Source organism: Chaetodon trifascialis, chromosome 15 (assembly GCF_039877785.1).
Source record: "Chaetodon trifascialis isolate fChaTrf1 chromosome 15, fChaTrf1.hap1, whole genome shotgun sequence".
NCBI classification, from domain to species: domain Eukaryota; kingdom Metazoa; phylum Chordata; class Actinopteri; order Chaetodontiformes; family Chaetodontidae; genus Chaetodon; species Chaetodon trifascialis.
In genome coordinates this window covers 25066648-25094303 of record NC_092070.1, presented here as the reverse complement: position 1 = coordinate 25094303, position 27656 = coordinate 25066648, and the positions used below count along the sequence as shown (strand labels likewise).

General features: G+C 45.5%; 4 protein-coding genes across 5 annotated transcripts; 3 read left to right on the top strand and 1 right to left on the bottom strand.

Annotated features, from left to right (window-relative positions):
* The first annotated feature begins 1735 nt into the window (after window positions 1–1735).
* Window positions 1736–7187, top strand: LOC139343478 (trypsin II-P29-like). The gene is made up of 6 exons (XM_070981158.1): window positions 1736–1832; window positions 3544–3564; window positions 4635–4797; window positions 4972–5240; window positions 6478–6617; window positions 6858–7187. Exons 1-6 carry the CDS (start codon window positions 1778–1780, stop codon window positions 7134–7136), a joined length of 927 nt encoding a protein of 308 aa, XP_070837259.1. The 5' UTR covers window positions 1736–1777; the 3' UTR covers window positions 7137–7187.
* A 4546-nt stretch (window positions 7188–11733) lies between these two features.
* LOC139343477 (chymotrypsinogen A-like) lies at window positions 11734–16802 on the top strand. Its single transcript, XM_070981157.1, has 6 exons — window positions 11734–11830; window positions 13131–13151; window positions 14192–14354; window positions 14529–14797; window positions 16035–16174; window positions 16415–16802. The coding sequence occupies exons 1-6, from the start codon at window positions 11776–11778 to the stop codon at window positions 16691–16693; spliced, it is 927 nt and encodes a 308-aa protein (XP_070837258.1). The 5' UTR covers window positions 11734–11775; the 3' UTR covers window positions 16694–16802.
* Window positions 16803–18343: 1541 nt separating this feature from the next.
* jmjd8 (jumonji domain containing 8) lies at window positions 18344–22504 on the top strand. The gene is made up of 9 exons (XM_070981161.1): window positions 18344–18590; window positions 19140–19235; window positions 19764–19812; window positions 20132–20228; window positions 20318–20386; window positions 20894–21013; window positions 21564–21631; window positions 21726–21860; window positions 22025–22504. Exons 1-9 carry the CDS (start codon window positions 18490–18492, stop codon window positions 22103–22105), a joined length of 816 nt encoding a protein of 271 aa, XP_070837262.1. The 5' UTR covers window positions 18344–18489; the 3' UTR covers window positions 22106–22504.
* A 206-nt stretch (window positions 22505–22710) lies between these two features.
* LOC139343479 (E3 ubiquitin-protein ligase CHIP-like) lies at window positions 22711–27540 on the bottom strand. Of its 2 annotated transcripts, none has more exons than XM_070981159.1 (8): window positions 27397–27540; window positions 26217–26425; window positions 25939–26137; window positions 25618–25783; window positions 25450–25537; window positions 25163–25219; window positions 24929–25045; window positions 22711–24560 (listed from the first exon to the last, which is right to left on the bottom strand). In XM_070981159.1, the coding sequence occupies exons 2-8, from the start codon at window positions 26334–26336 to the stop codon at window positions 24435–24437; spliced, it is 873 nt and encodes a 290-aa protein (XP_070837260.1). In that variant the 5' UTR covers window positions 26337–26425; window positions 27397–27540; the 3' UTR covers window positions 22711–24434. The 2 variants fall into 2 exon arrangements, with proteins under 2 accessions (XP_070837260.1, XP_070837261.1); XM_070981160.1 differs by having other exon boundaries at window positions 26922–27530.
* Between the last annotated feature and the right edge of the window lie 116 nt (window positions 27541–27656).

Below are 27656 nucleotides of genomic sequence, written 5' to 3'. Positions count from 1 at the left end.
CTGCTGCAACATGAAAGTGATTCTCACACATGAATGCATCACTGACTGTAATGCGGTGATCGGCTTTCATGTACATTTTTAGTACTTCAGGTGTATTTTGATGCTCATACTTTGGCACTGTTAAGTTTTGAATGCAGGGCTCTCACTTTGTGTTTCTACAGTGTTGTGTTATTATTTTTATTTCAAAGATCTGAGTACTTCTTCCAACACTGCTGACTGGTCATGTTCACGTTCACTATGAAAGCATCAGGGTTTTACAGTGCTTAAAATAATGCACATTTATTTATCTTAATACCAGTAAGTACTCAATGCCAGCCACTCCCTGGCTGTGCCGCTGTCCCTCCATGAAGACACAGGTGTGGACGTGTAAGAGCACATTGTTCAACACTAAAAACTGTGCTATAAAAGCTTTTGGTTTTGTTTTATTGCTTTACGACACGACGTTCAGCTTTTCTGAAGGAGCTATCTAGCTATCTCTAGCTAGAGTTATCATGGCACAGGCTCAGCTATTAATCATCTGTCAGCGACGTCAATCTTTGGACCTTGAGATGAACGAAGGAAATGACCAAACCCAAAACATAATACTACCAACAGTGACAATGATGAAAGAACATTAGCTACAACAGACAAATCAAAACTTTGATTTGCAGACGTCCCTCACTGAAGTTATAGTTACAGATGTTAGAAACAGAAAAACCTGATTAAACTGATTCATGTGAGGCTCCATCAGACTGCTGCATTTCCTGCCTTCAGCTTCATTTCAACAGAGTCCTTCCTCATTCACATCTCACCTGATCCTCTGAAACCACAGCTGTGATCTTCCACTGCTGCAGCACAAAACACCACAGGAAATCACTTCAGCAGGTTGTCTCCAGCGTTCAGAGGATCACTGGATTCAGAGGATCACTGGATACAGAGGATCACTGGATTCAGAGGATCACTGGATACAGAGGATCACTGGATTCAGAGGATCACTGGATTCAGAGGATCACTGGATTCAGAGGATCACTGGTTTCAGAGGATCACTGGATTCAGAGGATCACTGGATTCAGAGGATCACTGGATTCAGAGGATCACTGGATTCAGAGGATCACTGTACTACACAGTGACAGATGCTGTAATTCATACCTCAGTGACTTCACCTGATTTATTGTTTCCTTATTTACCGGTTTTACGGTCCCAAAGCTGCAAACCTAATCTTGTTGTGCATTGTCAGTAAAGATGTTCGGTTCTAAGATGCAGACGTGTTAACTGAACGTGAACATCCAGCCTGTTGGACTGAGGAGTCTCTGCTGAGGACGAGCTGCTTCCAGAGCAGGTTTGGCCTTAACGACTAGAGATAAGATTCCTTCAGTCTTTCCGAACCAAACGTGGACGGCAGCACACCTTCAGTCCGGCTTTGTGGCTTCGTCGCCTGTTTGGGCTTGTTGAGATTAAATGAAGCATATTCTGATTTGCCCTGGTAGCAGAGGAATCTGCTCACTGTAAACTGCAGCAAACTGCAAACAGTGACATCACTGCCCAGATTCACAGGTGTCACGTTACGTCCACGCACCTGCTCAGCGACCTCACCTGCACTTCAACCCAACCTCAAAGGGAGGCCGTGGGCCGCAGCCTGCATCTGGAGCTTCCTTTGGCTATTTCTGTGCAGGAGGGCGTGTGCGCTGTGTGACGTGCTGCTTTGACAGGGCAGCACGGCGCACCTGTCAGGAGGGCAGGTTAACGCAGGCTGTCACAGCTGCTCCACTGATTATCGGACAGGTGGAAGAATCACACCATGGAGGTCAAACAGCTCGTTTGTGGCGTCGTGCTCGCGGCCTTGATGGTTACAGGTGAGTGCTGTTAAATACTGTCTGAGTAGAGAACAAATAATCTGCATGTGTTTCTATTTAGAATGAAGACGTCTGAATAGAAATGACCACTGCTTCTATTATTATTATTATGTGTAATCAGCCAATAGAGACACTTCATTTACACTGATTTATGTCCCTGAGTGAGTGTCTTTGTATTTACTGGGTTTACTGACTGTCTACTCAGAAAAGTTTGAATTCTTATGGACCAGAGAAGTCTGTAGAAAAGAATGTGAAACTGACAGCATCACCTTTCATGTGAGGTAAAGAAAGAGAGGAACTGGCAGATACTTCATGAGGTTGAAGTCGGGACATGTCCACAATCAGCAGAGAACACGTTAATGACGAGGGACTTTGTTAGCAGCTGCCAGCTCCAAGCAAAAGTCCTGTATTAAAACCAAACCTCACTGTAAGTACAGTCTCATATCATACTATTACTTTATATTAGTAAGTGTTACCAGTAATCAGCAGTTGAAGTACAGCAGTACAGTCAAATTCATGCAGTAAAAGTACAGCAGTACTATCAGCTTTATGCAGTAAAAGTACAGCAGTACTATCAGCTTTATGCAGTAAAAGTAGAAAAAAAAGAAAAAACAAAGTTCTGCTGCAAAACAGCTTAAATATGAAAAATCTTCATCTGAAAAGTAACTTCTTCTAACTTCTGACATTTTGATAAAATACTGGATAATTTTACCTTTTTGGACTAAAAGATAATAATTTAAATACGTTTAGTGGGGAAATGTCTTTTTAGTGACATCTGAAATGTGACCTTTATTGAGCCCCGACAGGAAAACAAAACACATATTAATACTGAGAATATATACAGAACAAAATATACAACAAAGTATAAAACAAAATATATATACACTGAGAAAAAATATATACAAGAGCTCAAACGGCACACTGATTTCAGGAGGCGTTTCAGAAGCTTTGTGTGTTTCCTAAAGTAAAAAAACAAAAACAAGGTTCAGCTGCAAATAATTACATAGAAATAATCTGAAGTGCTGCTGAATAAATGTGATGTATGTCAGTATGGAGTCACATTAAATGGGCGGACTTCAGAATCTTGACTGGTTGTACTTAGTCGCCAATCAGTCTGCCTCCAAAGTGTCAGAACAATGTGACGCTGAGTAAAGCAGGGACTTAATCTGAATCTCAATTGTCTCTGATTATCTCTTCGTCTTGTCTGTCTTTGTCTCACGGAAACTTCTTGCTTGACATCACGTCATGGGCGCAAAGTCCGCCAAACAGCTTCTGATAAAAACATGAGGAACCATGTTTCTCTTCTGTACGGAAGCCCTAAGCGGACGTGTTATTTTTTTTTTTTACAAGCCGTTTTCTCAATATAACGAGATATTATCTCGTTATCTCGAGAAAACAAAGCTTAAACTCAACAGGATCGACAGAAAAGTTTGTTTTCCCTTGTTTGTTGATAATATCTCAGGAAAACAAACTTTGTTTTCTTGAGATAAAGAGATAATATCTTATTATAACGACATAATATCTCGTTATCTCGAGAAAACGGCCTGTAAAAAAAACAAAAAAAAACACGTCCGCTTAGGGCTTCCGTACTTCTGGAACATTTTCCCAGAAATCTTTTCTGATAATGAAAATGATGGTGATGATTGACAGACGGCTTCCTGTCAGTGACGTTTGTGTCTGTCTTTCTGTCTGTCTGTCTGTCTGTCCACAGGAGGCGACGCACAGTTAGACGGTGAGTTTTGTTCTCATTCTTTTGTTTATTCACTTAATTTTTCCTTTTTCTCTGTTAATGCAAAACGCTGAAAAGCAAAGGTTTCAAACGGGGTCAAACAGACTTTAAACTCAGTCGACATATGAAGCTGCAGGCACCTGTCTGTGTCTGATTAGCGTTAGCTTAGCATTAACTGCTAGCCTAGCTCCTCTCACACACTGTAGCTTGTTTGTTTCATGTGGGCACAAACAGAAATCTAAAAAATCAGTCTGTGGTTTCAGGTGTTCACACTGAAGTACACTCGAGTAAGACAGTCATGTGACTGCATCACATGATCGCCGCTCTGCTCTCTGAGGGTGTGCAGTGCATTCTGGGGCAGATGAGTGTGTCCAGTAAGCTCACACATCTTTCATTTCTCATGTTCACATGCTGTGCAGCTGGAGCCAAACACTCAGTTTGACGTCATAGTTTGAACAGCAGGTCAGCAGGCTGCAGCAGCTCTTTCCCCCGCTTCCAGTCCCAATGCTAAGATAAGTTAAGCTAAGCTAAACTAAGCTAATCGTCCTCTGACTCTGTCTCCTTAGTTAAGGCACAGGCAGATATCCATCTGAACAGCTCCTGAGCAGCAGGAAAGTGAAACACTGCGCTTCACGACAGACGGAGCTGAAAGTGGTCTCGCCTCACACTCATTATTCTGTTTGTCTTTTCAAACCTTCAGGCCAAAATAAGACACATCTGACGGTCTCACGCTGACATCCGTCAAACATTTGACAGAGACGGTGGTGGTCTGTGCCAAATGCTAACGTCAGCATGCTAACATGCTCACAGTGACAGCGCCAGCATGTTGATGTTTGGCAGGTCTAATGGTCACCATGGTCGCCATCTTGGCTTTGTGTTAGCATGCTAATGTTTGCTAATCAGGACAAAACACGACATCCAGCTGAGGCTGACTGTCATCAGCTCTGCAGGTTTAATTCAAAGCGTTGGACACATTAAACCTGATGATCAGGACTCATCGTCAGGGCAACATGTCCGTCCAGGTGACTGAAGAAGTCTGCAGCGCTGACGTGACCTCTGCTGTCTCTCTGCAGTTTGTGGCGTCGCTCCGCTCAACACCAGGATCGTAGGAGGTGTGGACGCTCCGGCAGGGTCGTGGCCCTGGCAGGCCAGTCTGCACAGGAGCGGCAGCCATTTCTGTGGAGGCTCCCTGATCAACAAGCAGTGGGTCCTGAGTGCCGCTCACTGCTTTCCCAGGTGAGCTCTGACCTGTCACATGACCTTCACCTTAGAGTGAGACACAAAACCTCGTCACAACCGCTCATCATATTTGAGAAATCCAAGACAGTCCTTTGGTCTTCATTCAGTCCAGTTCATGCAGACAAACAGCAGCTGGATGTGTCCGTCTCACATATGTCAACATGTCCTCAGCACCAGCACATTCAAACTCATCGTTTACCTCGGACGCGACACCCAACAACTGAGCAACCCCAACGAGGTGTCCCGGACCGTGTCCCGGGTCATCAACCATCCGGATTATAACAGGATCACATTCAACAACGACATGTCCCTGCTGCAGCTGTCCTCGCCCGTCGAATTCACCGACTTCATCAAGCCTGTGTGTCTGGCGGCAGAGGGCAGCGTTTTCGAGGCCGGGACGACCTGCTGGGTCACCGGATGGGGAGACATCCGAACTGATGGTGAGAAGTTATTTCTGCATTTTTAATTGTCTTTATTGTGTTACTGCAGAGGAAATGAGCAACAGGATGAAACCACAAACAGCAAAGCGATGACAGAAGAAACACTCAGAACAGATGCTCGTGGATGTTCTTCTGAGGTGGATGGTTCTGCGTAAAGAGTCCTCTGAGTGTATTTTGATCATACTTTACATGCAATGGAGTATTTTCTGCACTGTGGCATCAACACTTTCACTTATTTAATGGGTCTTAGTGCTCATTCCACCTCTGAATTCAGTGGTTTCCCGTGTATTAAGCCGTTGCCGGCAGTGGTGGGACTCAGATCTTGAAGAGGTAAAACTGAACCAGAAGGCCACATGTTCGATCTACCAGTCGGTCTACATTCCAGCCCTCATCTGTGGTCCTGAGCTTCAGCTTCAGGGAGTGACAAGAACAAAAAAATGAAATGACAGCCTGAGGAGCTGAAGTCTGATCAGGATCCTCCTGGGTGTCTCCCTTTGGAGGTTTTCTGTGGACATCTGACTGGTAGGAGACCCGGGGGCTGCAGATCATCAGGGGGGCGTCACTGCGCTGAGCCTGCTGGATGGACGAGCAGGAGAGCTTCATGTCCGACTGAGGCTCCTCTCACGCCGCCTGTGGTAAAGATGGCAGGACTCTGCAAACACCAGCACTCCCACTGAGGCGCGCTCTGAAGCCACGAGCCCTCCACAGTCCTGCCAGTCTGCTTTTCATCAGATAAGAGCTCAGGGGTTAAAGTCCCCCAGCAGGAAAAACATCACTTCATATTCCTGACTGGGAAATCATCGATTCATTTCAAAGAACCATTAATCAGCCATGAAGGAAGTACTCAGATCTGCTACTGCAGTGAAAGTAGTAATACCACAGTGTACAAATACTCTGTTACAGTAAAAGTCCTGCATTTGAAACTCTCCTGAAGTAAAAGTACACCATGAGAGCTGCTGTGACTTCCTGTCTGCGGCCAAACCCATTGGTTCCCGCTGAAGACATAAAATCTTTAAAAATACCTCACAGGTATTCAGTTTCATGTTTAAAGAGCTTCAGTAGTTTCAGCTGCTCACTGTAGTTTATACCAAACAAACTGTTTGTTGGGGACTATTTTCAGCGGCGGATGAATCCACACAGGAACACGTCAGACAGGCTCAGTGGTGTGTTTTTAATGGAGCTCAGTGATGCTCACACTGCTGACACTGAGACTCATTAACGTCTGTCCCGTGTCCAGTGTCCCTTCCTTTGCCACAGAGGCTGCAGGAGGTGAGCGTCCCCATCGTGTCCAACAGTCAGTGTAACGATGCGTACGGGACGATCACGGACAACATGGTATGTGCCGGACTGGACGAGGGAGGAAGGGACTCCTGCCAGGTGAGCCTGTCTGCAGACACTTCAGTGTTCATTCTGATGACTTTATGTCCTGCTGGGAGCTCACGAGCTTCCCCAGACCTTTACCTTCACTTCACCTTTGATAATTACACACATCATCATTACAATTAACTGATCGTACTCATTTGTAAATAATGTAGAACAGTAAGAAACATGTGATATTTAAAGCGTTACTTTGGACCTCTGTTTGCTGGTGATGTGACGACCTGTTGACCGGTGCAGGGGGACTCGGGCGGCCCGCTGGTCAGTAAAAACGACACGAAGTGGGTCCAGGGCGGAGTGGTGAGTTCCGGGAGAGGCTGCGCACAGGCAAATTTCCCCGGAATCTACGCCCGAGTGTCCGTCTATCAGTCCTGGATCACCGGCCACATCCCCACCGACACGCCGGGCTTCATCTTCTTCCGCGGTTCAGCCCCTGGAAACACTCACCTGTTCTCCCTCTCACTTCCTCTGCTGCTGTCCGTCTTTCGGGTTCTCTTCTCCCTCTTCGCCCTTTCATAGGAGGCTGAGTGACAGTGAGCCACCGTGGAGTCCATTCACCATCTGACGGTGTCATATTTACATTTATTTATGGTAAAAACATGCAGCCGGCTCTGACATGCAGAGAAATATTCCCTCTGTGTCCACTGCAGAAAGAGTACACAAGAGAGAAACTCATATCAAGAAAATTACTGTTTAAATTATTCTCCAAATGTTGTATTGAAAAAGACAGAATAGAGAAACTCTATCCAGTAAAACCTCCTGCTTTAATCAGAATAAACTTTAGCTTCGTAGCGTCTCTTTTCCTTCTTCTGTTATTCTGAGTATTTATGCGCAGTGTCACAGCTTGGCTCAATGGTGTGTGACAAAAGGGAGACCACGCCTACTCTGCAAAGTTTTAACAAAAGTTTAATGAAATAAGTAAATAATTAAATGCCACAAAATTAATAAGCTGTGATTGTCAGTGTGCATGCTGTGTTGGATGTGTCAGTCTGCAAATCAAATGAACGAAGAAACAAACAAAGGTCAGTCACAGTCTGCAGGCCATGGAGAAGAAAAAGAGTGAGATCTGTGAGCAGATCTGCTTCTGCAGCTTCCTGAGCCCAGCCTGCTCAGGTGTGCCAGACTGGTGTCTCATGGCGCATTTCCATTACACAGTTCCAGCTCTACTCAACTCGGTTCTACTCTACTCTACTTGGTTTGGTTGAGTTTCCATTACAATTGAGTACTTCATAGTACCTCCTCAACGTAGGCGGGGTCGTCATACCACGGCTGCGCGAAACTGCCATGACGTCAATTTGTACGCGACGCAAACAGAGCCGACAAACAATGGAGGACGTGTCAAAAATTATGAAGGTGGAGGGTTTGTGATTGATTTTGATATTATGAACGGTGTTTTGAAATTGAAATGGTTGAAATCTTTCCTTACAAATAGAGACTCTTTTTGGTTTACTGTCCCAAATATGATTTTCAAAAAAATGGCTGGAATAGACTTTCTGCGATGTGACTTTGAATGTCGCTCATTACCAGTTAAACTTTCTGCTTTCCATCAGCAAGTCATATGAATGTCATATTCAGACTTAGGCCTTATGGTTTGTGTTGCTCAATCTAAGGCAGAATGAATGTACATTTGTATAACTTTTCTATGCCTTGAATGTTTGTATATATTTTTCATTAAATAAATAAAAATAATAATAATAATTAAAATTAAAAAAAACTTTCTGCTCGATGTTTCTGCGCATTCAAAACAATAAAACACAATGAATTTAAAATCTAAGCGAGCAAACAGACAGACAGAAAAAAACAATATAAATAATCCAGCAACACAATCCAATAAATGAACCCACAATTCAGCCGAAACAATTAATCACTTGGACACTAATGTTCCAGCTAAATATACAATCACTCCTTCATTAAGATTAGAATAAGAGAAGAATTTACTTTTAATTCACAAAATGTGTTTAATAAAACAAGACATTTGTCAAACGACCTAAACAGCCTAAAATTGGGAGTTTTTCTGGGGAGTATTGGTGAAAGGTTGCTTTCTTATGAGAAATCACCCTTTAGCTGCATTTTATTTTATCCCAACGTTTGAATCTTAACCAGTTTCCCTGGTTAAGATCTTCCAGAGTAACAGCAGACAGCAGTTTGCTGCTGTAATATGTTGTGATGCTGACGGCCATGAAGTAGATGAATTATGGTAAACTGAGGAACACTGTATGTCGTAGAGCTGTGTTTGAGATACAGACCATGGTCTATATCTCGATTTGTATATTAATTTTACACATACATATTCTCTGTTTCAGTTTCCAAAACAACTTAACATGCAATCAATACTTTTTTCCTTTAAAGACTTGGCACTAAAAAGGAAATAAGCGGAGGTTAATCAGGGCTGAATAAATCTGCTTATGAGGCAAAAAGGGAGCTCTGGGCCCCTTTTTGGGGCCCCCGTGCTCCCCAGGCTTAGCTTGGCAACAAACTGACTACACAGATTTATTTAACGCGTGATGTAAGCATAAAATCCATTAAAATATTCAAAGTATGAAAGCTGGGTGCACAGTGTCATTCCTGGTGCTCCCAGCAGATGGCACCAAAGGACGAGATTTTCAAATCCTGCAAAATTAAGAAAACCATTTTAAAAAATGGGCGGCACAGTGGAACAGCAGGTAGTGTGTGTGCCTCACAGCAAGAAGGTCGCCAGTTCGATCCCCGGGTCGGGCAGGGCCTTTCTGTGTGAAGTTTGCATGTTCTTCCCGTGCATGCGTGGGTTCTCTCTGGGCGCTCCGGCTTCCTCCCACAGACCAGACAGGTCAGTTGGACAGGTGACTCTAGATTGCCCTTAGGTGTGAGTGTGAGCGTGAATGGTTGTATGTCTGTATATGTTGCCCTGCGATCGACTGGCGACCGGTTCAGGGTGTACCCCGCCTCTCGCCCGTTGATAGCTTGGATAGGCTCCAGCCCCTCCACAACCCTGAAAAGGGATGGTCGGGTATAGACAATGGATGGATGGATTGATTTAAGAAGTGGGCCTGGACCAGAAGACCAGACCCACATCAAGAACGCCGGCTGTCATCTGACCATGTAGCCGGGACTCAGACTCCTCTGAGCCTTCATGAATTCACCTTGGCACATCTTTCATTGATTTCAGGATGTTTTCCATTCAGATAAAGAAAAAGTTTAGAAAAAGACAGGACATAACTAGAGGTTGCCCGGTCACCTGACAGCCCCTCCCACCTACTCACCTGCTCAACCTTTCCTCATCAACCTCCTGCCTATGTGGTCAAGCCAGAACCCAGACCTGGTTCTACCTGCCTGACCTGCCTGTTTGACCTCCTTCCTCATAATCTGGATGCTTTTGGAAAGCACACAATAACCTGTGCTTTATCACTGACTGTCCGAGTACAGTGTAGAGGTTTAAAATGAGCTCCACCTTCACCTGCTGCAACATGAAAGTGATTCTCACACATGAATGCATCACTGACTGTAATGCGGTGATCGGCTTTCATGTACATTTTTAGTACTTCAGGTGTATTTTGATGCTCATACTTTGGCACTGTTAAGTTTTGAATGCAGGGCTCTCACTTTGTGTTTCTACAGTGTTGTGTTATTATTTTTATTTCAAAGATCTGAGTACTTCTTCCAACACTGCTGACTGGTCATGTTCACGTTCACTATGAAAGCATCAGGGTTTTACAGTGCTTAAAATAATGCACATTTATTTATCTTAATACCAGTAAGTACTCAATGCCAGCCACTCCCTGGCTGTGCCGCTGTCCCTCCATGAAGACACAGGTGTGGACGTGTAAGAGCAACACTAAAAACTGTGCCATAAAGAGCTTTTGGTTTTGTTTTACTGATTTGCGACACGACGTCCAGCTTTTCTGAAGGAGCTATCTAGCTATCTCTAGCTAGAGTTATCATGGCACAGGCTCAGCTATTAAGGAAATGACCAAACCCAAAACATAATACTACCAACAGTGACAATGATGAAAGAACATTAGCTACAACAGACAAATCAAAACTTTGATTTGCAGACGTCCCTCACTGAAGTTATAGTTACAGATGTTAGAAACAGAAAAACCTGATTAAACTGATTCATGTGAGGCTCCATCAGACTGCTGCATTTCCTGCCTTCAGCTTCATTTCAACAGAGTCCTTCCTCATTCACATCTCACCTGATCCTCTGAAACCACAGCTGTGATCTTCCACTGCTGCAGCACAAAACACCACAGGAAATCACTTCAGCAGGTTGTCTCCAGCGTTCAGAGGATCACTGGATTCAGAGGATCACTGGATTCAGAGGATCACTGGATTCAGAGGATCACTGGTTTCAGAGGATCACTGGATTCAGAGGATCACTGGATTCAGAGGATCACTGGTTTCAGAGGATCACTGGATTCAGAGGATCACTGGATTCAGAGGATCACTGGATTCAGAGGATCACTGGATTCAGAGGATCACTGGATTCAGAGGATCACTGTACTACACAGTGACAGATGCTGTAATTCATACCTCAGTGACTTCACCTGATTTATTGTTTCCTTATTTACCGGTTTTACGGTCCCAAAGCTGCAAACCTAATCTTGTTGTGCATTGTCAGTAAAGATGTTCGGTTCTAAGATGCAGACGTGTTAACTGAACGTGAACATCCAGCCTGTTGGACTGAGGAGTCTCTGCTGAGGACGAGCTGCTTCCAGAGCAGGTTTGGCCTTAACGACTAGAGATAAGATTCCTTCAGTCTTTCCGAACCAAACGTGGACGGCAGCACACCTTCAGTCCGGCTTTGTGGCTTCGTCGCCTGTTTGGGCTTGTTGAGATTAAATGAAGCATATTCTGATTTGCCCTGGTAGCAGAGGAATCTGCTCACTGTAAACTGCAGCAAACTGCAAACAGTGACATCACTGCCCAGATTCACAGGTGTCACGTTACGCCCACGCACCTGCTCAGCGACCTCACCTGCACTTCAACCCAACCTCAAAGGGAGGCCGTGGGCCGCAGCCTGCATCTGGAGCTTCCTTTGGCTATTTCTGTGCAGGAGGGCGTGTGCGCTGTGTGACGTGCTGCTTTGACAGGGCAGCACGGCACACCTGTCAGGAGGGCAGGTTAACGCAGGCTGTCACAGCTGCTCCACTGATTATCGGACAGGTGGAAGAATCACACCATGGAGGTCAAACTGCTCGTTTGTGGCGTCGTGCTCGCGGCCTTGATGGTTACAGGTGAGTGCTGTTAAATACTGTCTGAGTAGAGAACAAATAATCTGCATGTGTTTCTATTTAGAATGAAGACGTCTGAATAGAAATGACCACTGCTTCTATTATTATTATTATGTGCAATCAGCCAATAGAGACACTTCATTTACACTGATTTATGTCCCTGAGTGAGTGTCTTTGTATTTACTGGGTTTACTGACTGTCTACTCAGAAAAGTTTGAATTCTTATGGACCAGAGAAGTCTGTAGAAAAGAATGTGAAACTGACAGCATCACCTTTCATGTGAGGTAAAGAAAGAGAGGAACTGGCAGATACTTCAGGGTCAGCCATCACACCTCAGAAATATTCCACCTAACATGAAAATCCAGAGCAGCCAGTTTGACTGTGAGCGTATTGACTCAAAGTCAAAGTGACTCAGAGGTGGAAGGTGATGTCAGTCCGTCCTTTCTGTTTGTGAACAACATCTCAGCTGCTTTTCTTCAACAAGGGGTTAAAACAACAGTCAGGACACGTTAATGACGAGGGACTTTGTTAGCCAGCTGCTAGCTCCAAGCAAAAGTCCTGTATTAAAACCAAACTTCACTAAACGTACAGTCTCATATCATACTATTACTTTATATTAGTAAGAGTTATCAGTAATCAGCAGTAAAAGTACAGCAGTACAGTCAAATTCATGCAGTAAAAGTAGAAAAGAGGAAAAAACAAAGTTCAGCTGAAAAACAGCTTAAACATGAAAAGTAGTATACAACAAAGTATAAAACAAAATATATATACTGAGAAAAAATATACACAAGAGGCACAAACTGCACACTGAATTCAGGAGGAAAACGCTCATTTCATGTGTTTCAGAAGCTTTATGTGTTTCTTAAAGTAAAAAACAAAAACAAATTTATGCTGCAAATAATTCCATATAAATAATCTGAACAGCTGCTGAATAAATGAGATAAAGTATGAAGTCACATTAAATGGACGGACTTCAGAGTCTCGAGTGGTTGTACTTAGTTGCTGATCACGTTGAGTAAAGCAGGAATTTAATCTGAATCTGAATCTGAATCTGAATCGTCTCGATCTCTTTGTCTTGTCTGTCTTTGTCTCATGGAAACTTCTTGCTTGACATTGCGTCATGGACGCTAACGTCTGCCAAACAGTTTCTGAAAAAAACACGAGGAACCAGTTGGTTTAGTTTCTCTTCTGGAACATTTTCCTAGAAATCTTTTCTGATAATGAAAATGATGGTGATGATTGACAGACGGCTTCCTGTCAGTGACGTTTGTGTCTGTCTTTCTGTCTGTCTGTCTGTCCACAGGAGGCGACGCACAGTTAGACGGTGAGTTTTGTTCTCGTTCTTTTGTTTATTCACTTAATTTTCCCTTTTTTCTCTGTTAATGCAAAACACTGAAAAGCAAAGGTTTCAAACGGGGTCGAACAGACTTTAAACTCAGTCGACGTATGAAGCTGCAGGCACCTGTCTGTGTCTGATTAGCGTTAGCTTAGCATTAGCTGCTAGCCTAGCTCCTCTGACACGCTGTCGCTTGTTTGTTTCATGTGGGCACAAACAGAAATGTAAAAAATCAGTCTGTGGTTTCAGGTGTTCACACTGAAGTACACTCGAGTAAGACAGTCATGTGACTGCATCACATGATCGCCGCTCTGCTCTCTGAGGGTGTGCAGTGCATTCTGGGGCAGATGAGTGTGTCCAGTAAGCTCACACATCTTTCATTTCTCATGTTCACATGCTGTGCAGCTGGAGCCAAACACTCAGTTTGACGTCATAGTTTGAACAGCAGGTCAGCAGGCTGCCTAATGCTAAGCTAAGCTAAGCTAAACTAAGCTAATCGTCCTCTGACTCTGTCTCCTTAGTTAAGGCACAGGCAGATATCCATCTGAACAGCTCCTGAGCAGCAGGAAAGTGAAACACTGCGCTTCACGACAGACGGAGCTGAAAGTGGTCTCGCCTCACACTCATTATTCTGTTTGTCTTTTCAAACCTTCAGGCCAAAATAAGACACATCTGACGGTCTCACGCTGACATCCGTCAAACATTTGACAGAGACGGTGGTGGTCTGTGCCAAATGCTAACGTCAGCATGCTAACATGCTCACAGTGACAGCGCCAGCATGTTGATGTTTGGGAGGTCTAATGGTCACCATGGTCGCCATCTTGGCTTTGTGTTAGCATGCTAATGTTTGCTAATCAGGACAAAACACGACGTCCAGCTGAGGCTGACTGTCATCAGCTCTGCAGGTTTAATTCAAAGCGTTGGACACATTAAACCTGATGATCAGGACTCATCGTCAGGGCAACATGTCCGTCCAGGTGACTGAAGAAGTCTGCAGCGCTGACGTGACCTCTGCTGTCTCTCTGCAGTTTGTGGCGTCGCTCCGCTCAACACCAGGATCGTAGGAGGTGTGGACGCTCCGGCAGGGTCGTGGCCCTGGCAGGCCAGCCTGCACAGGAGCGGCAGCCATTTCTGTGGAGGCTCCCTGATCAACAAGCAGTGGGTCCTGAGTGCCGCTCACTGCTTTCCCAGGTGAGCTCTGACCTGTCACATGACCTTCACCTTAGAGTGAGACACAAAACCTCGTCACAACCGCTCATCATATTTGAGAAATCCAAGACAGTCCTTTGGTCTTCATTCAGTCCAGTTCATGCAGACAAACAGCAGCTGGATGTGTCCGTCTCACATATGTCAACATGTCCTCAGCACCAGCACCAATGACCTCATTGTTTACCTCGGACGCGACACCCAACAACTGAGCAACCCCAACGAGGTGTCCCGGACCGTGTCCCGGGTCATCAACCATCCGGATTATAACAGCATCACATTCAACAACGACATGTCCCTGCTGCAGCTGTCCTCGCCCGTCGAATTCACCGACTTCATCAAGCCTGTGTGTCTGGCGGCAGAGGGCAGCGTCTTCGGGGCCGGGACGACCTGCTGGGTCACCGGATGGGGAACCATCCGAACTGATGGTGAGAAGTTATTTCTGCATTTTTAATTGTCTTTATTGTGTTACTGCAGAGGAAATGAGCAACAGGATGAAACCATGAACAGCAAAGCGATGACAGAAGAAACACTCAGACCAGATGCTCGTGGATGTTCTTCTGAGGTGGATGGTTCTGCGTAAAGAGTCCTCTGAGTGTATTTTGATCATACTTTACATGCAATGGAGTATTTTCTGCACTGTGGCATCAACACTTTCACTTATTTAATGGGTCTTAGTGCTCATTCCACCTCTGAATTCAGTGGTTTCCCGTGTATTAAGCCGTTGCCGGCAGTGGTGGGACTCAGATCTTGAAGAGGTAAAACTGAACCAGAAGGCCACATGTTCGATCTACCAGTCGGTCTACATTCCAGCCCTCATCTGTGGTCCTGAGCTTCAGCTTCAGGGAGTGACAAGAACAAAAAAATGAAATGACAGCCTGAGGAGCTGAAGTCTGATCAGGATCCTCCTGGGTGTCTCCCTTTGGAGGTTTTCTGTGGACATCTGACTGGTAGGAGACCCGGGGGCTGCAGATCATCAGGGGGGCGTCACTGCGCTGAGCCTGCTGGATGGACGAGCAGGAGAGCTTCATGTCCGACTGAGGCTCCTCTCACGCCGCCTGTGGTAAAGATGGCAGGACTCTGCAAACACCAGCACTCCCACTGAGGCGCGCTCTGAAGCCACGAGCCCTCCACAGTCCTGCCAGTCTGCTTTTCATCAGATAAGAGCTCAGGGGTTAAAGTCCCCCAGCAGGAAAAACATCACTTCATATTCCTGACTGGGAAGTCATCGATTCATTTCAAAGAACCATTAATCAGCCATGAAGGAAGTACTCAGATCTGCTACTGCAGTGAAAGTAGTAATACCACAGTGTACAAATACTCTGTTACAGTAAAAGTCCTGCATTTGAAACTCTCCTGAAGTAAAAGTACACCATGAGAGCTGCTGTGACTTCCTGTCTGCGGCCAAACCCATTGGTTCCCGCTGAAGACATAAAATCTTTAAAAATACCTCACAGGTATTCAGTTTCATGTTTAAAGAGCTTCAGTAGTTTCAGCTGCTCACTGTAGTTTATACCAAACAAACTGTTTGTCGGGGACTATTTTCAGCGGCGGATGAATCCACACAGGAACACGTCAGACAGGCTCAGTGGTGTGTTTTTAATGGAGCTCAGTGATGCTCACACTGCTGACACTGAGACTCATTAACGTCTGTCCCGTGTCCAGTGTCCCTTCCTTTCCCACAGAGGCTGCAGGAGGTGAGCGTCCCCATCGTGTCCAACAGTCAGTGTAACGATGCGTACGGGACGATCACGGACAACATGGTATGTGCTGGACTGGACGAGGGAGGAAGGGACTCCTGCCAGGTGAGCCTGTCTGCAGACACTTCAGTGTTCATTCTGATGACTTTATGTCCTGCTGGGAGCTCACGAGCTTCCCCAGACCTTTACCTTCACTTCACCTTTGATAATTACACACATCATCATTACAATTAACTGATCGTACTCATTTGTAAATAATGTAGAACAGTAAGAAACATGTGATATTTAAAGCGTTACTTTGGACCTCTGTTTGCTGGTGATGTGACGACCTGTTGACCGGTGCAGGGGGACTCGGGCGGCCCGCTGGTCAGTAAAAACGACACGAAGTGGGTCCAGGGCGGAGTGGTGAGTTTCGGGAGAGGCTGCGCACAGGCAAATTTCCCCGGAGTCTACGCCCGAGTGTCCGTCTATCAGTCCTGGATCACCGGCCACATCCCCACCGACACGCCGGGCTTCATCTTCTTCCGCGGTTCAGCCCCTGGAAACACTCACCTGTTCTCCCTCTCACTTCCTCTGCTGCTGTCCGTCTTTCGGGTTCTCTTCTCCCTCTTCGTCCTTTCATAGGAGGCTGAGTGACAGTGAGCCACCGTGGAGTCCATTCACCATCTGACGGTGTCATATTTACATTTATTTATGGTAAAAACATGCAGCCGGCTCTGACATGCAGAGAAATATTCCCTCTGTGTCCACTGCAGAAAGAGTACACAAGAGAGAAACTCATATCAAGAAAATTACTGTTTAAATTATTCTCCAAATGTTGTATTGAAAAAGACAGAATAGAGAAACTCTATCCAGTAAAACCTCCTGCTTTAATCAGAATAAACTTTAGCTTCGTAGCGTCTCTTTTCCTTCTTCTGTTATTCTGAGTATTTATGTTACGCAGCGCAGATTGTGATCAAGTAAAAAGAGGAAATAAAAGCAGATTGAAAATAGTTCATAAATACTGCTAAATAATGCATTTAACTTCTAATTAGATGAAAACGTTAAATATAGTTAAGTAAATAAACAGATTAGTTAACGTAATCACAAAAAGTTCAACTTAAATTGCTGAATTTATTCACTTGGAGTCTTTGTTCAAATCTTCACACTTTCTGCTGTTTTTACCTGAAAGAATCTGCAGACTTTCCTTTTCTTTATTTACAGATATTAAACATTTGCACTGATGGTGAAGCTCATGAGCTTTGAGCTGTGATGGCTGCAGCAGCAGTGGGATCTACTGAGTGTGTTTACATGCATTTAATTAACTCTTCAATCTATTAATCACTGGAACTATGAATGCTGAACGCTGAACTATGGTTTGGCTTTCAAACATAGCACACATGAAGTACAAACTACATTTACAATTCTGAACATTTACACGACTGAAGGAGTCAAATATCAGAAACCTGAAGACCAGCTGAGCGTCTCTGCAGCTGTGCACCCTGAGGTCCTGTTGGACAGATGTTCTGTTTGTGCGGTGTCTCACTGTGAGAAAATCCTTTTTGACACCAACAAATACAGTCTGAATGTTTGGCCTTTTGACTGTGTCATGTTAAATAAATGATTTTTCTTAACATCTGGGGTTATGGTGCATTTTTGATTCATAAAAATACTCGATTACAAGTAAAAGTCCTGCACTGAAAATGTTACTCGAGCAAAAGCATGTAAGAAAAAATGTACTGAAAGTATTTAAAACTACTCAATGCAGGAAGTAAGAACAAAAAAACATCTGAATCATTAGAATTAAATTAAAATGATTCAAAGGAAAAGCAGCAAACCTTCACATCTGAGAAGCTGAAGGAAAAATGACTTCAGCCGTCATCAGAAGAATCGATCGACTGATTGATCGGCCAGCTGTTTCAGCTGTACTTGCATAAACTGTTGTGTAGTTTATTTTAAAAGAAATCCAAGTTTTATGAAACCTTCAGGATTTAAGTGTGAGAATCTTAATTTGTAAAGTTACTAGTAGCTAAAGTAAAATGTAGTCAAAAGTACAAGATTTCCCTCTGAGATGTTGTGCAGTAAAAGTAGAAAGTGGCATGAAAAGAAAAGACTCAAGCATTGTACAAATACATCAAATCCGTCCTTAAGTACAGTACTACAGTAAATGTACTGTGTTACTGTAAATAATATGTGACAGAGTACACTGTACTATGATGCTGCTTTTAGTAATGAAGCTCTTCTAACAGAGGTATACATTAGGTGACTTAAGGTATTCCCATTGTACATGAACGCAGCACACATGTGGTGGTTTCTGATTGGCTGTCTGTCAGGAAGTGAGAAGGCGGCTCACTCTTTGGTGTAACAGCAGACGTTCACCTGAAATGGGCTCTTTTTTCCTCTGAATCTGCTCGTGTTCCGTCGGCCTCACAGACCTTTGAATGGAACATCACACACTTGGACGCGCCGCTTGTTCGCACTTTGTTCTGCTGTTCTTCGTCGTCCTGAAGGCGGAGGAGCTCTCAGATGACGCGGGCGGCTGGTGAGTCTCCACATTGAACTCACCTGTTTCTGAGTTTATCTGAAATATGATGTTTGTGATGCATATTTTAGTCTGAAGTCAAATGTTCCACCTGTAAAATGTTGCCTCGCTTCGCTCCGGTACCTGCTCAGAGGACTGAACTCCACACCAAACTCCATTCAAAATTCTGTCACTTTAACGAGATCACGTGAACGCATCACGGCGGTTAGTGTTAATTCAGTTTAGCACCGAGAAGGAGAAATCACACGAGCTGAAGGAGAAAAATACACGTGAAATGTGAACTAAGTAGAAAATAATGTGGTGAGAGTTAACAGAGGTGTAGGGATATAATCTACATAATCTGAGGTGATGAATGGGAATAAATTAATGTGAATTTGGCCGACATGTTTCAGATGACTGTTGAAGTGATTTGACTAAAGCTTTCAAAAACGTACTAAACTAAACTCCCTTAATTTGACTCTGAAGTAAACTCAAAGAAAAGTCAAGAGGAGTTTTGTACAGAGTTCTTCTTCTCTGCTTTAAACGCTCACGTTCTTCTTCTGCGTTCAGGGCTTTAAACTCAGACTTCAGATTGCAGGATGAAGGTCCCTGTAACATCGACGTGTTGGACGCCTCCTCGCTCTCACATCAACAGTTCATTGAGAGGTAAAGACCACCTGGTATCACCATGACAACCAACCTGAACACACCAACAACCACCACCTCCAAATAGAGCAGAAGCATCTGGAACATCCGGGAAACTGTCATGTTCTTCTCAGTTAATCCTCTGAGTAACTGCTAGACTAAATGTTTGGTCCAGAAATATTGAAAAATGTCCATCACAGTTTCCCAAAAGGCAAATTTTACATATTCAGGTTTCTTGTTCTGTCTGGTCAACTATCCAACATATAACATCCAATAATCCTACGGCCTGAGAGTCCATGAAGGCAACTATCCAGTAATTTCATAATTCAACATCCGACAGTCCAAAGGTGTTTCTGTCGCTGATTAATTCTCCATAAATGGACTAATCGATTCATCGTTTCATTAGATTTTTCACAGAAAGGAAAAATTTAATATTTTAACATTTCACATTTTAATATTCACGCGCTGTAACTGACGTCCATCAGACGAGTGTGTCTTCACTGCACCTGTCCACTGACTCACACCTGCTCTCACCTGTTATTTTCCCAGGTATGCTTACAGCAGACCGGTGATCCTCAGAGGTCTGACCGATAACACGGTACGTTTTTAAGTCCGTTTGATGTCACTGTGTGTCTGAAAAGGCGTGATAACACCTGAGCGCCACCTGCTGGCGGTGCGTTAGAGCTACTGAGAGCAGCGAGCAGAGAAACAGCAAAACACACCAAACATCAGCGTGAATTATCCCACAATTAACGTGTAAAAATCATTTTAGTGACATGTGACGGTGGTGTCCATCAAGGGTCATGTGACACGACTGTTGGGGGGGGGGGCACAGAGGTCAGTGCTGTAAGAAGTTCAGGAGAAGTATGAAGTAGGATCCAGTGAAAGCTCATCAGCTGTAAACTGGTTTGCTGTAGAAGTTCCGGTCGCTGTGCTCCAGGCGGAGCTTGCTGGAGGACTATGGGCGGCGGCGCGTGCGGCTCAGCACGGCGAACACTCACTCTTACAGGAAAGGTATGAGCGTGTAACGCTGCTCTGACAGCCTGCAGAACTCTCCATCCTCCTTTAACACTCGCTGACCTGCTGTGATCACGTCCTTCCAGTGGACGTCCCCTTCCAGGAGTACGTGGACGTCTTCCTGAAGCCTCAGTCTGTGGACACCCTCGGCAGCGGTGAGTGACGGCGGCCTCGTTTACATCCTGGTTCTGCTTCACCTGAACAAGTTACCTGAGGACCGTGAAGTCCTCTGAGGACAGTTTGGTTCTTGTTAAAGTTGACTGGACTTGAAAAGTTACTGATTTTTAAAGGAAGTTTTGAATGTGCAGAACAACAATGAAATTCAATCAATCACAGCGAGGAAGGCAATAATTCTCATGTTCAGACTCAAACCAACAACATGCTGGTCCGCCTCTCAATACTGTCTGACTTCCTGTCTGTGCCTCTATAAGCCCATTGGTTCCCACTGAAGACATAAATCTGTAGACACATCAAATACGTAGTTTCATCTTTAAAGAGCTTCAGCTGTAGTTTTTATCACACCAACAGGAGGAAACAGAACATCTGCTGGGAACTGTTTTCAGCGGCGGATGAATCCACACTTGGTGCTGTTAGTTCATATCTGATCATTTGAGCGATTCTCCATCTTTTCTGAAAACAGTCCACGTCCCTCTCGTCTGCAGACACGCTGTATTTCTTTGGAGACAACAACTTCACAGAGTGGCAGAGTTTGTTCGAGCACTACGCGTCTCCGCCGTACGTCCTGCCTCACACCAGCGGGGCGTACAGCTTCGGGATCGCAGGTCAGTCCTGCAGACCGGAAACCAGACGAGGCTGCAGCTGCGCTAACACCTGTGTGAGGCCCGGAGAGAGGCCGGACACAAAGCCAATCCTCCGGGAGATAGCCTGAGCCGACAGGTAAGAAACCTCTGTGTCTTCTTTAACTTCAAGCTGGTGAAGTTTGAGCCGCGGCTGTGCTTTGAGCTAACTGCTAACATGCTCACAGTGACAGTGCTAACATGCTGATGCTAAGCAGGGGCAGTGTTTACCATGTCCTCCATCTTTGGGGTGTTAGCATGCTAACCTTTGCTGATTAGCACTAAAGCCAAAGCACAGCTGAGGCTGACAGAGGTCAGCAGGTTCATCCTCCAGGAGCCTGAAGTTAAAGACGACACAGAGGTTTCCCTCCGGTCGGCTCAGGGTAATTCCTGGAGAACTGTGTTCTCTCTGAGCCTCAGCACTGAAGTTGTTGCTGTAAAAAGTTTCAAACATCTAAAGAAAAGCGAGTGTCAGCGATAAAGAGTGGAGGAGTGTTGTTTTGTTGGAGAGGCTGAAGCATCTGTTTGTCTGCAGGTCCTGGAACCGGAGTCCCCTTCCACTGGCACGGTCCTGGTTTCTCGGAGGTCATCTATGGCAGGAAGGTGAACGCTGAAGTCACCTTTGCTTTGCTTTGCTTTGCTTTGCTTCCTGTCATGTCGCTTTGTTTCATCCTCAACTCATTGTTTGATCACTCAGCGCTGGTTCCTCTACCCGCCTGACCAGGAGCCTCATTTCCACCCGAACCGCACCACCCTGTCCTGGGTGACAGAAACGTACCCCCACCTGCCCGAAGAGGAGGCCCCGCTGGAGTGCACCATCAGACCTGGAGAGGTAACCGGATGGAGGGGGTTCAGAGACTTTAGACCAGCACGTTTCATCTCTTCTTCTTCTCCTTCGTCACCTCCTTCTTCTTCTTCTGTCTGGTTGAAGTCAACAGGAGAGACTTGATGGAGCGTTTGTGCAGTTTTCTAACAGCCGGGTTGTTTCTCCGTCAGGTGTTGTACTTCCCCGACCGCTGGTGGCACGCCACGCTCAACCTGGACACCAGCGTCTTCATCTCCACCTTCCTCGGCTGAGCTTCTTCTTCTTCTGTTCCTATTTCTGGAGGAATCAGTCGCTTCAGCTTCATCAGGAAAAAACTGAAGGAAGGAGTTTTCTGCGCTCCAGGTGACGAACTGAAGCTGCTGGGATCATATTTCAGAAACATTCCAGGTGAATCTTTTTAAACAAAGACGTCCTGAACTGGAACCAGAATAACAATAATGATGAATAGTTTCATGACCAAAGGAGCTAAAGGAGACGTTGACCTTCACACACAGAGACAAGAAGACATCACATCAGATCTATCAGGACCAACTGTCGACGGACACACGAGAGAATTATTGATCAACGCTATCGTGATCGATTTTATCAGTCAGCCAAAAAAAATAAAAAGAACAAATCTGATCCAGCAGGAATAAAGATTTCTGCACTTCAAATGTTTTCAGGTGATTTCTGTGTGTGTGTGTGTGTGTGTGTGTGTGTGTGTGTGTGTCTGCAGCCATGTTAGCATTTAGCTAAGATGCTGATGTTAAGCAGGTATTTTTCTGTTTAGCATGTTAGCATGCTACCAGTCATGAGGGCGCATGCACGTCTGAACAGCCCGTCACAATCCAGCCGACAGCTGTAAACAATCTGATTCATTACTGAACAAAACATTTTTATTCAATCAGGGACAAGACGAGAAGAAAAAGCTGAAACTCTGATGTAAAAAACGTGGAACATTTATTTTCTTTATCACGTTTGAGCGCCGTCGAACGTTACTGTGCAGCAGACTGATCAAAGTTAAACTGAACACATAAAGTGGATTCTGTGAAGAAGAAGAAGAAATCTGCTCTTCAGTTTGTCGTCAGAGGCTCTGAGAAAAGCAGAAAAGCAGACTTTCACTTGATTGACGGACAGATTGTAACTCACAGACGGAAACACGGGAAACGCTCACAGACTCATCAGGCTTCACTTTGGTCTCAGGTTCCAGGGTGAGAGCGCAGCTGCGGCCTAAAAACCACGTAAAAGTAAAGTATATGTGCAAACCTGGAGTTAATACGCAGCAAGACCAACAATTAAAAAGTCTTCGATCAACGAGGAAACTGTAAAAAACAACCACAAGCACAAACGTGTTCACGGCAAAAAGCTGCACCAGACTCCATTCAAAGAAAGCCGAAAATAAGGTGAAACGATCTTTAGTTAACAGCTCAGTTTACTGATGAAATTTACAACAACAACCTCCTGATGAGTTCGCTTCAACAACCAAAACACTCTGCAGCGCTCCACTTTCCCCTTTTTTAGTCTGCCAGCAAACGCACCACACTTCTACAGGTCTGTCTGAAATGATGAGCATCAAGGCTGGATTACGACCAGTCAGCGATCACAGAGAGCAACGTCAGGCTTTAAAGCGTCAGCTGATCTGAGGTCTGACCTTTAAAACGAGCAGTATTTATTCTGGATTTCTCAGGACGGACGTTTTTGTGTGTGCAGGGGATCTTTGAGTTGTGATTGTCGTGTGTTTCAGTGTTCACAGTACTTTTAATCCAAATGAACGCTGAACCTTTGACCTCTGTGTGTTCTCTGTCAGACTTTAAAACTGCATAAAACTGCAGCGGATGTGTTTTCACTTCACGTCAGAATCAGCTGAGCTTTGTGCTGACGTGGCGTTTTGTTTGATTGACAGGAAGTGTTGTGCTCACACACGGTTTAACACCAGGGTGGAAAGTACTGAAGCATTTTCACTGGATCCTACTTCATACTTCTCCTGAACTACCCTTCAGAGGTATTTTTACTGCATGTGTGTAACAGCTGGAGTTTCATTTTTAACACAAAACTCAGAAAAATGATTTGGTATTTAAAGCGTTCTCCAGCAGCTGTTAAAGCGTCGCTCAGAATAAAGAGTTTAACGGGGCCTTTACGAGTACTTCTACTTTTGAGTACACATTTACCTTTAAGTATCTACTTGTAACAGTACTGTTATACTGCAGTACTGCTGATGGGAGTACGCCTCCAGCTCTGACGCCCTCTGGTGGCGTCTCAGGGAACTGCACGTCTTTGAAAAGCATCTTCAAATCTTTTCGCTGTCTTTGGCTTTTTCTGGATTTTGGGGCTTTAAGAAGATTCATTTCTGCTGCTTTCCTTCATCCTCCGTCTCTTCTTCCTCGCTCTTCATCCTGAAAATCCAGCGTCACGCCTTCAGGCTTCAGAAAGCTTCTCATTGGTTGCAGCTTTGAACTTTTCTTAATCTCTAAATTAAAGCGATGACAGAGCGGCGGCTTCTCTGATTGGCTGAAAGCTACAACTGAAGCACATGTGACTGAACACACTGATCTGTCTCCACCCAGAAACGTCAGCATCACTTCCCTCCCTCCCTCTGATTGGTCAGTAGTCCTCCACCCATCCATTCTCCAAAATAAAAGCATCGATGACCTCCTTCATGGCCAGGTTCGGGATCAGCTGATCTTGGGTCAGAGGAGTACGCGTCACCGGGTCAAAATGGCCGACTCGCTGCAAGAGAACAACGAACACGTCGTGTTTGAACGGGAAAACTTTTACTACCTTTCAGCTCGCCTGCAATATTCACTTCATTCAATCCTAAAAAACCCTTCCTGCATTTTTCTTCTTCTTCTGTCCTTCATGTGTTTATGCTGCCGCTTCTTCTTCTATGGAATCTGTTTTATCATCATATCGTTTATTTACAGTTCAGTGATCTTTTCCTCTCAATGTATTTGTACTAATGTGGAGTGCATTTGAAGTACATGTTCCTCATTATACTTCCATACTTTACTGCAGTACAGGCTCTGAGTACTGGCTGCAGTACCTCCAGGTGTGACTGCACTCCTCAGGCGCTGAGCACACCTGTGGCGAGCTCTTACCTGCAGATGCTCTTCGATGTCCTTCCTGTCGTATGTGACCCCGCTGGGGGTGATGCAGGGCTCCCTCATCAGCTCAAAGCTGATCTTCCCACACAGGAAGTCGGGGATCTCCCGCTTCTGTCAGACACAGCAAACAGCTATGATCACGACGCTCATTCCTTCTTCTGCATTCACCTCAAGTCACGTTTGTCAGCGAGGAAAATCATCATCATCATCATCATCATCATCACTCACCTTCCTCTTCTCGTCCACTTGACAGAACAGCTCCTCCATGTCTGAAAGGTATTTGTCCTGTGGCACGATAAAAAAAGACCTTTTAAATGATCGAACATCAACAGGTTCAGGGTGGACAGAGGGACACGTGATCGCAGAGGACGACGACTGGAGACATGACGCGGACAAAATCTGCATTTACTTCAGTCAGAGGACAAATACACTGTCTCAAACACTGTAAGACTAACTTTAACACCAGTTGTAGTGCCTCAGCAGGGTTTTAAAGGTCAAAGGTCATAGCAGCCTACATGCTTGCTGTGGATCTCGTTGAGCTGCTGTTGGACTCTGCTGTCCTCTGACTTGTCCTCTTCCTTCTGTCTGCAGTCCTCCAGCTCCCTGTAAGTGAAAGCACACACATTTAAAAGCAGCTCGAACATTCGGGGGAAAGAAGAGCGCTCCCGTTCGATTGGTCCTGCCTCTTCTTCTCTGCTTGGATGAGCTTGGTGAGGTAGGCGTGCAGCTCGCTCTCCTGGTTGATCCGCCGCTCCTCCAGGCTGTTCCACCGTTTCTTCTTGGCGATCCGCAGAGCGCTCGGTATGTCGTCACCGAAGTTCAGCCGCTGCTCCTTCGCCAGGTTATACGCTGGAAAGGACGCAGACATGAGGAGTAAGACAACAACCTGTCCGTCTTCACACTTCTGTCAGTGAAGACCATCAACACCAGTACAACACCAGCTGGAGGTGACGCCAAGTCTGCGGCGCGTGGCCTTCAGGCGTCACTCGTTAACATCCTGGTACCTTTCTGCAGGTTGCCGATGGCTTCGTCATAACTCTCCATCTCCAGGTGACACTGGCCCATGAAGAAGTGAGCTTTGACCGACTGGCCGTCCAGCTCCAGAGCGTGTCGGCAGTCGGACAGAGCTTTGTCGTACTGCTGCAGCTTGACGTAGCACAGCGCTCTGTTGGTGTAGTACGCCGGGACGGAGGGACTGTGTGTCTGAAAGAGGACAGACGAAACACTGAGCTCAGAGTCCCTGAAGCAGCAAACAGACGCTGCTCACGTCACTGCTCCTTACTATGGCGCGGCCGTAGCAGGCGGCGGCCTCCAGGTACTTGCGGCTCAGAAAGAGGCGGTTCCCCTGCTCCTTCAGCTCCTGAGCAGACACCGAGGCGCTTTTCTCCGGACTCTCCGACATGTTGTCCACCAGGCTCGCTGCGCCGGCGGCAGCTGCCTCCTCGCTTTGCTTCCCTATCCTGATGCTCGGATGCAGCAGGCGAACAGAAACTGAGACAGAACAACATCAAAGACAGATGAAGCTAAAGTCACTTCAGAGCTCGAGTGTCTGACCTGAGATGAGTCACGTCTCTACACCTGTGACTCGCCTCACTACGTCGCCTCACACCTGGCTTCAGCCCGCCCTCCACCTCCGCCAGGTGTGACTGTGTGCTGCTAGAGACCGCCAGCGCAGTCATGACCGAGAAACACTTCGATTTGACATCACATGTCGACAGATGCGGGACAGTACCTGTTGAAGGTGACACCATGTGAACATCCGAGACATTCCATGGACGAGCACCTCCACCTGTGACTCACATTGATCTGCTATAGCTGACTGGTATTTTATATGTGCAGCAGCTGTGCGGAAATTTCAATTAAAATGTAATAATACCAATTTAACTCTTATGAAATTGGAGAGGCCTGATTGGTTATTTGAAGCTGGATCATTGTAGGGAGCTGCCTGTGAATCACTACAGGTAAGACCTGAGGACTGAGGACCGACCTGAATCCTGCAGGTGAAGCCGGAGTCACACCGCCGCGGCTGCGGGACGCGGACCGGAAGCTCACGCACCTGCTGCCCCACACAGGTCATCCCACTGACAGCCCACTGTGACCACAGTGCGGGTCCCGGATCAGGACGGTCCTCCACCGGGTTCCGGTATTATCACGCAGTTTCTCCCGCTGACGTTAAATCAAACACGGCGACAGGCGGAAACGCTTCCCACGGAACTACGTTTGAGCTGTTTGCTAATGAGAAGCTAACGTTAGCTTCCTCTGACGGTCCCCAGCGTTCACAGTGATTCCTAATTTTGTCCTAAATGTCTCTGCCGTATGTCGCAGCTTTTTTTCCAGTCGACGTGGCTGCCATCATGAAGCTAACAGTCCAGTGCGTAACGTCTTTTCACCGAGCACAGCTAGCTAATATCACACACACACTGCTAAGCTAACTGAAACACGTTATGACGTCACTCACGTACCTGTGGCTGCTGGTTGAGCCCCGTGAATTAACGCTGTGTCCGTGAAGCCTGTGCTAATAAAAAGGGCTATCTCTTCACTTAGCCAGGCGGCTAACTGCCTAGCTACAGGTTGTCTCAGGACGCGCAGCGCAGATGTTTTGGTTTTGATGTGACGTAAAACGCGTCACCCGCAGCCACGCCCAGCGTCAACTGCCACAGTTTGGTTTATGGGAAAAATAAGATCAACAAACACAATAATCACAACAAAATGCACAAGAATT

What these genes read in the sequence shown, in the direction of transcription:
- LOC139343479 (XM_070981159.1), bottom strand. Translation starts at nt 26,336, where the DNA reads ATGTCGGAGAGTCCGGAGAAAAGCGCCTCGGTGTCTGCTCAGGAGCTG. An exon ending in ACGAGATCCACAGCAAGCAT is followed by an intron (nt 25,220 to 25,449) that starts GTAGGCTGCTAT and finishes ATCGTGCCACAG; the next exon opens with GACAAATACCTTTCAGACAT. An exon ending in ACATCGAAGAGCATCTGCAG is followed by an intron (nt 24,561 to 24,928) that starts GTAAGAGCTCGC and finishes GTTCTCTTGCAG; the next exon opens with CGAGTCGGCCATTTTGACCC.
- LOC139343477 (XM_070981157.1), top strand. Translation starts at nt 11,776, where the DNA reads ATGGAGGTCAAACTGCTCGTTTGTGGCGTCGTGCTCGCGGCCTTGATG. An exon ending in AGGCGACGCACAGTTAGACG is followed by an intron (nt 13,152 to 14,191) that starts GTGAGTTTTGTT and finishes GTCTCTCTGCAG; the next exon opens with TTTGTGGCGTCGCTCCGCTC. An exon ending in GCCGCTCACTGCTTTCCCAG is followed by an intron (nt 14,355 to 14,528) that starts GTGAGCTCTGAC and finishes ACATGTCCTCAG; the next exon opens with CACCAGCACCAATGACCTCA.
- jmjd8 (XM_070981161.1), top strand. Translation starts at nt 18,490, where the DNA reads ATGGAACATCACACACTTGGACGCGCCGCTTGTTCGCACTTTGTTCTG. An exon ending in GAGGTCTGACCGATAACACG is followed by an intron (nt 19,813 to 20,131) that starts GTACGTTTTTAA and finishes GGTTTGCTGTAG; the next exon opens with AAGTTCCGGTCGCTGTGCTC. An exon ending in GCACCATCAGACCTGGAGAG is followed by an intron (nt 21,861 to 22,024) that starts GTAACCGGATGG and finishes TTTCTCCGTCAG; the next exon opens with GTGTTGTACTTCCCCGACCG.
- LOC139343478 (XM_070981158.1), top strand. Translation starts at nt 1,778, where the DNA reads ATGGAGGTCAAACAGCTCGTTTGTGGCGTCGTGCTCGCGGCCTTGATG. An exon ending in CGCGGCCTTGATGGTTACAG is followed by an intron (nt 1,833 to 3,543) that starts GTGAGTGCTGTT and finishes GTCTGTCCACAG; the next exon opens with GAGGCGACGCACAGTTAGAC. An exon ending in GGGAGACATCCGAACTGATG is followed by an intron (nt 5,241 to 6,477) that starts GTGAGAAGTTAT and finishes TCCCGTGTCCAG; the next exon opens with TGTCCCTTCCTTTGCCACAG.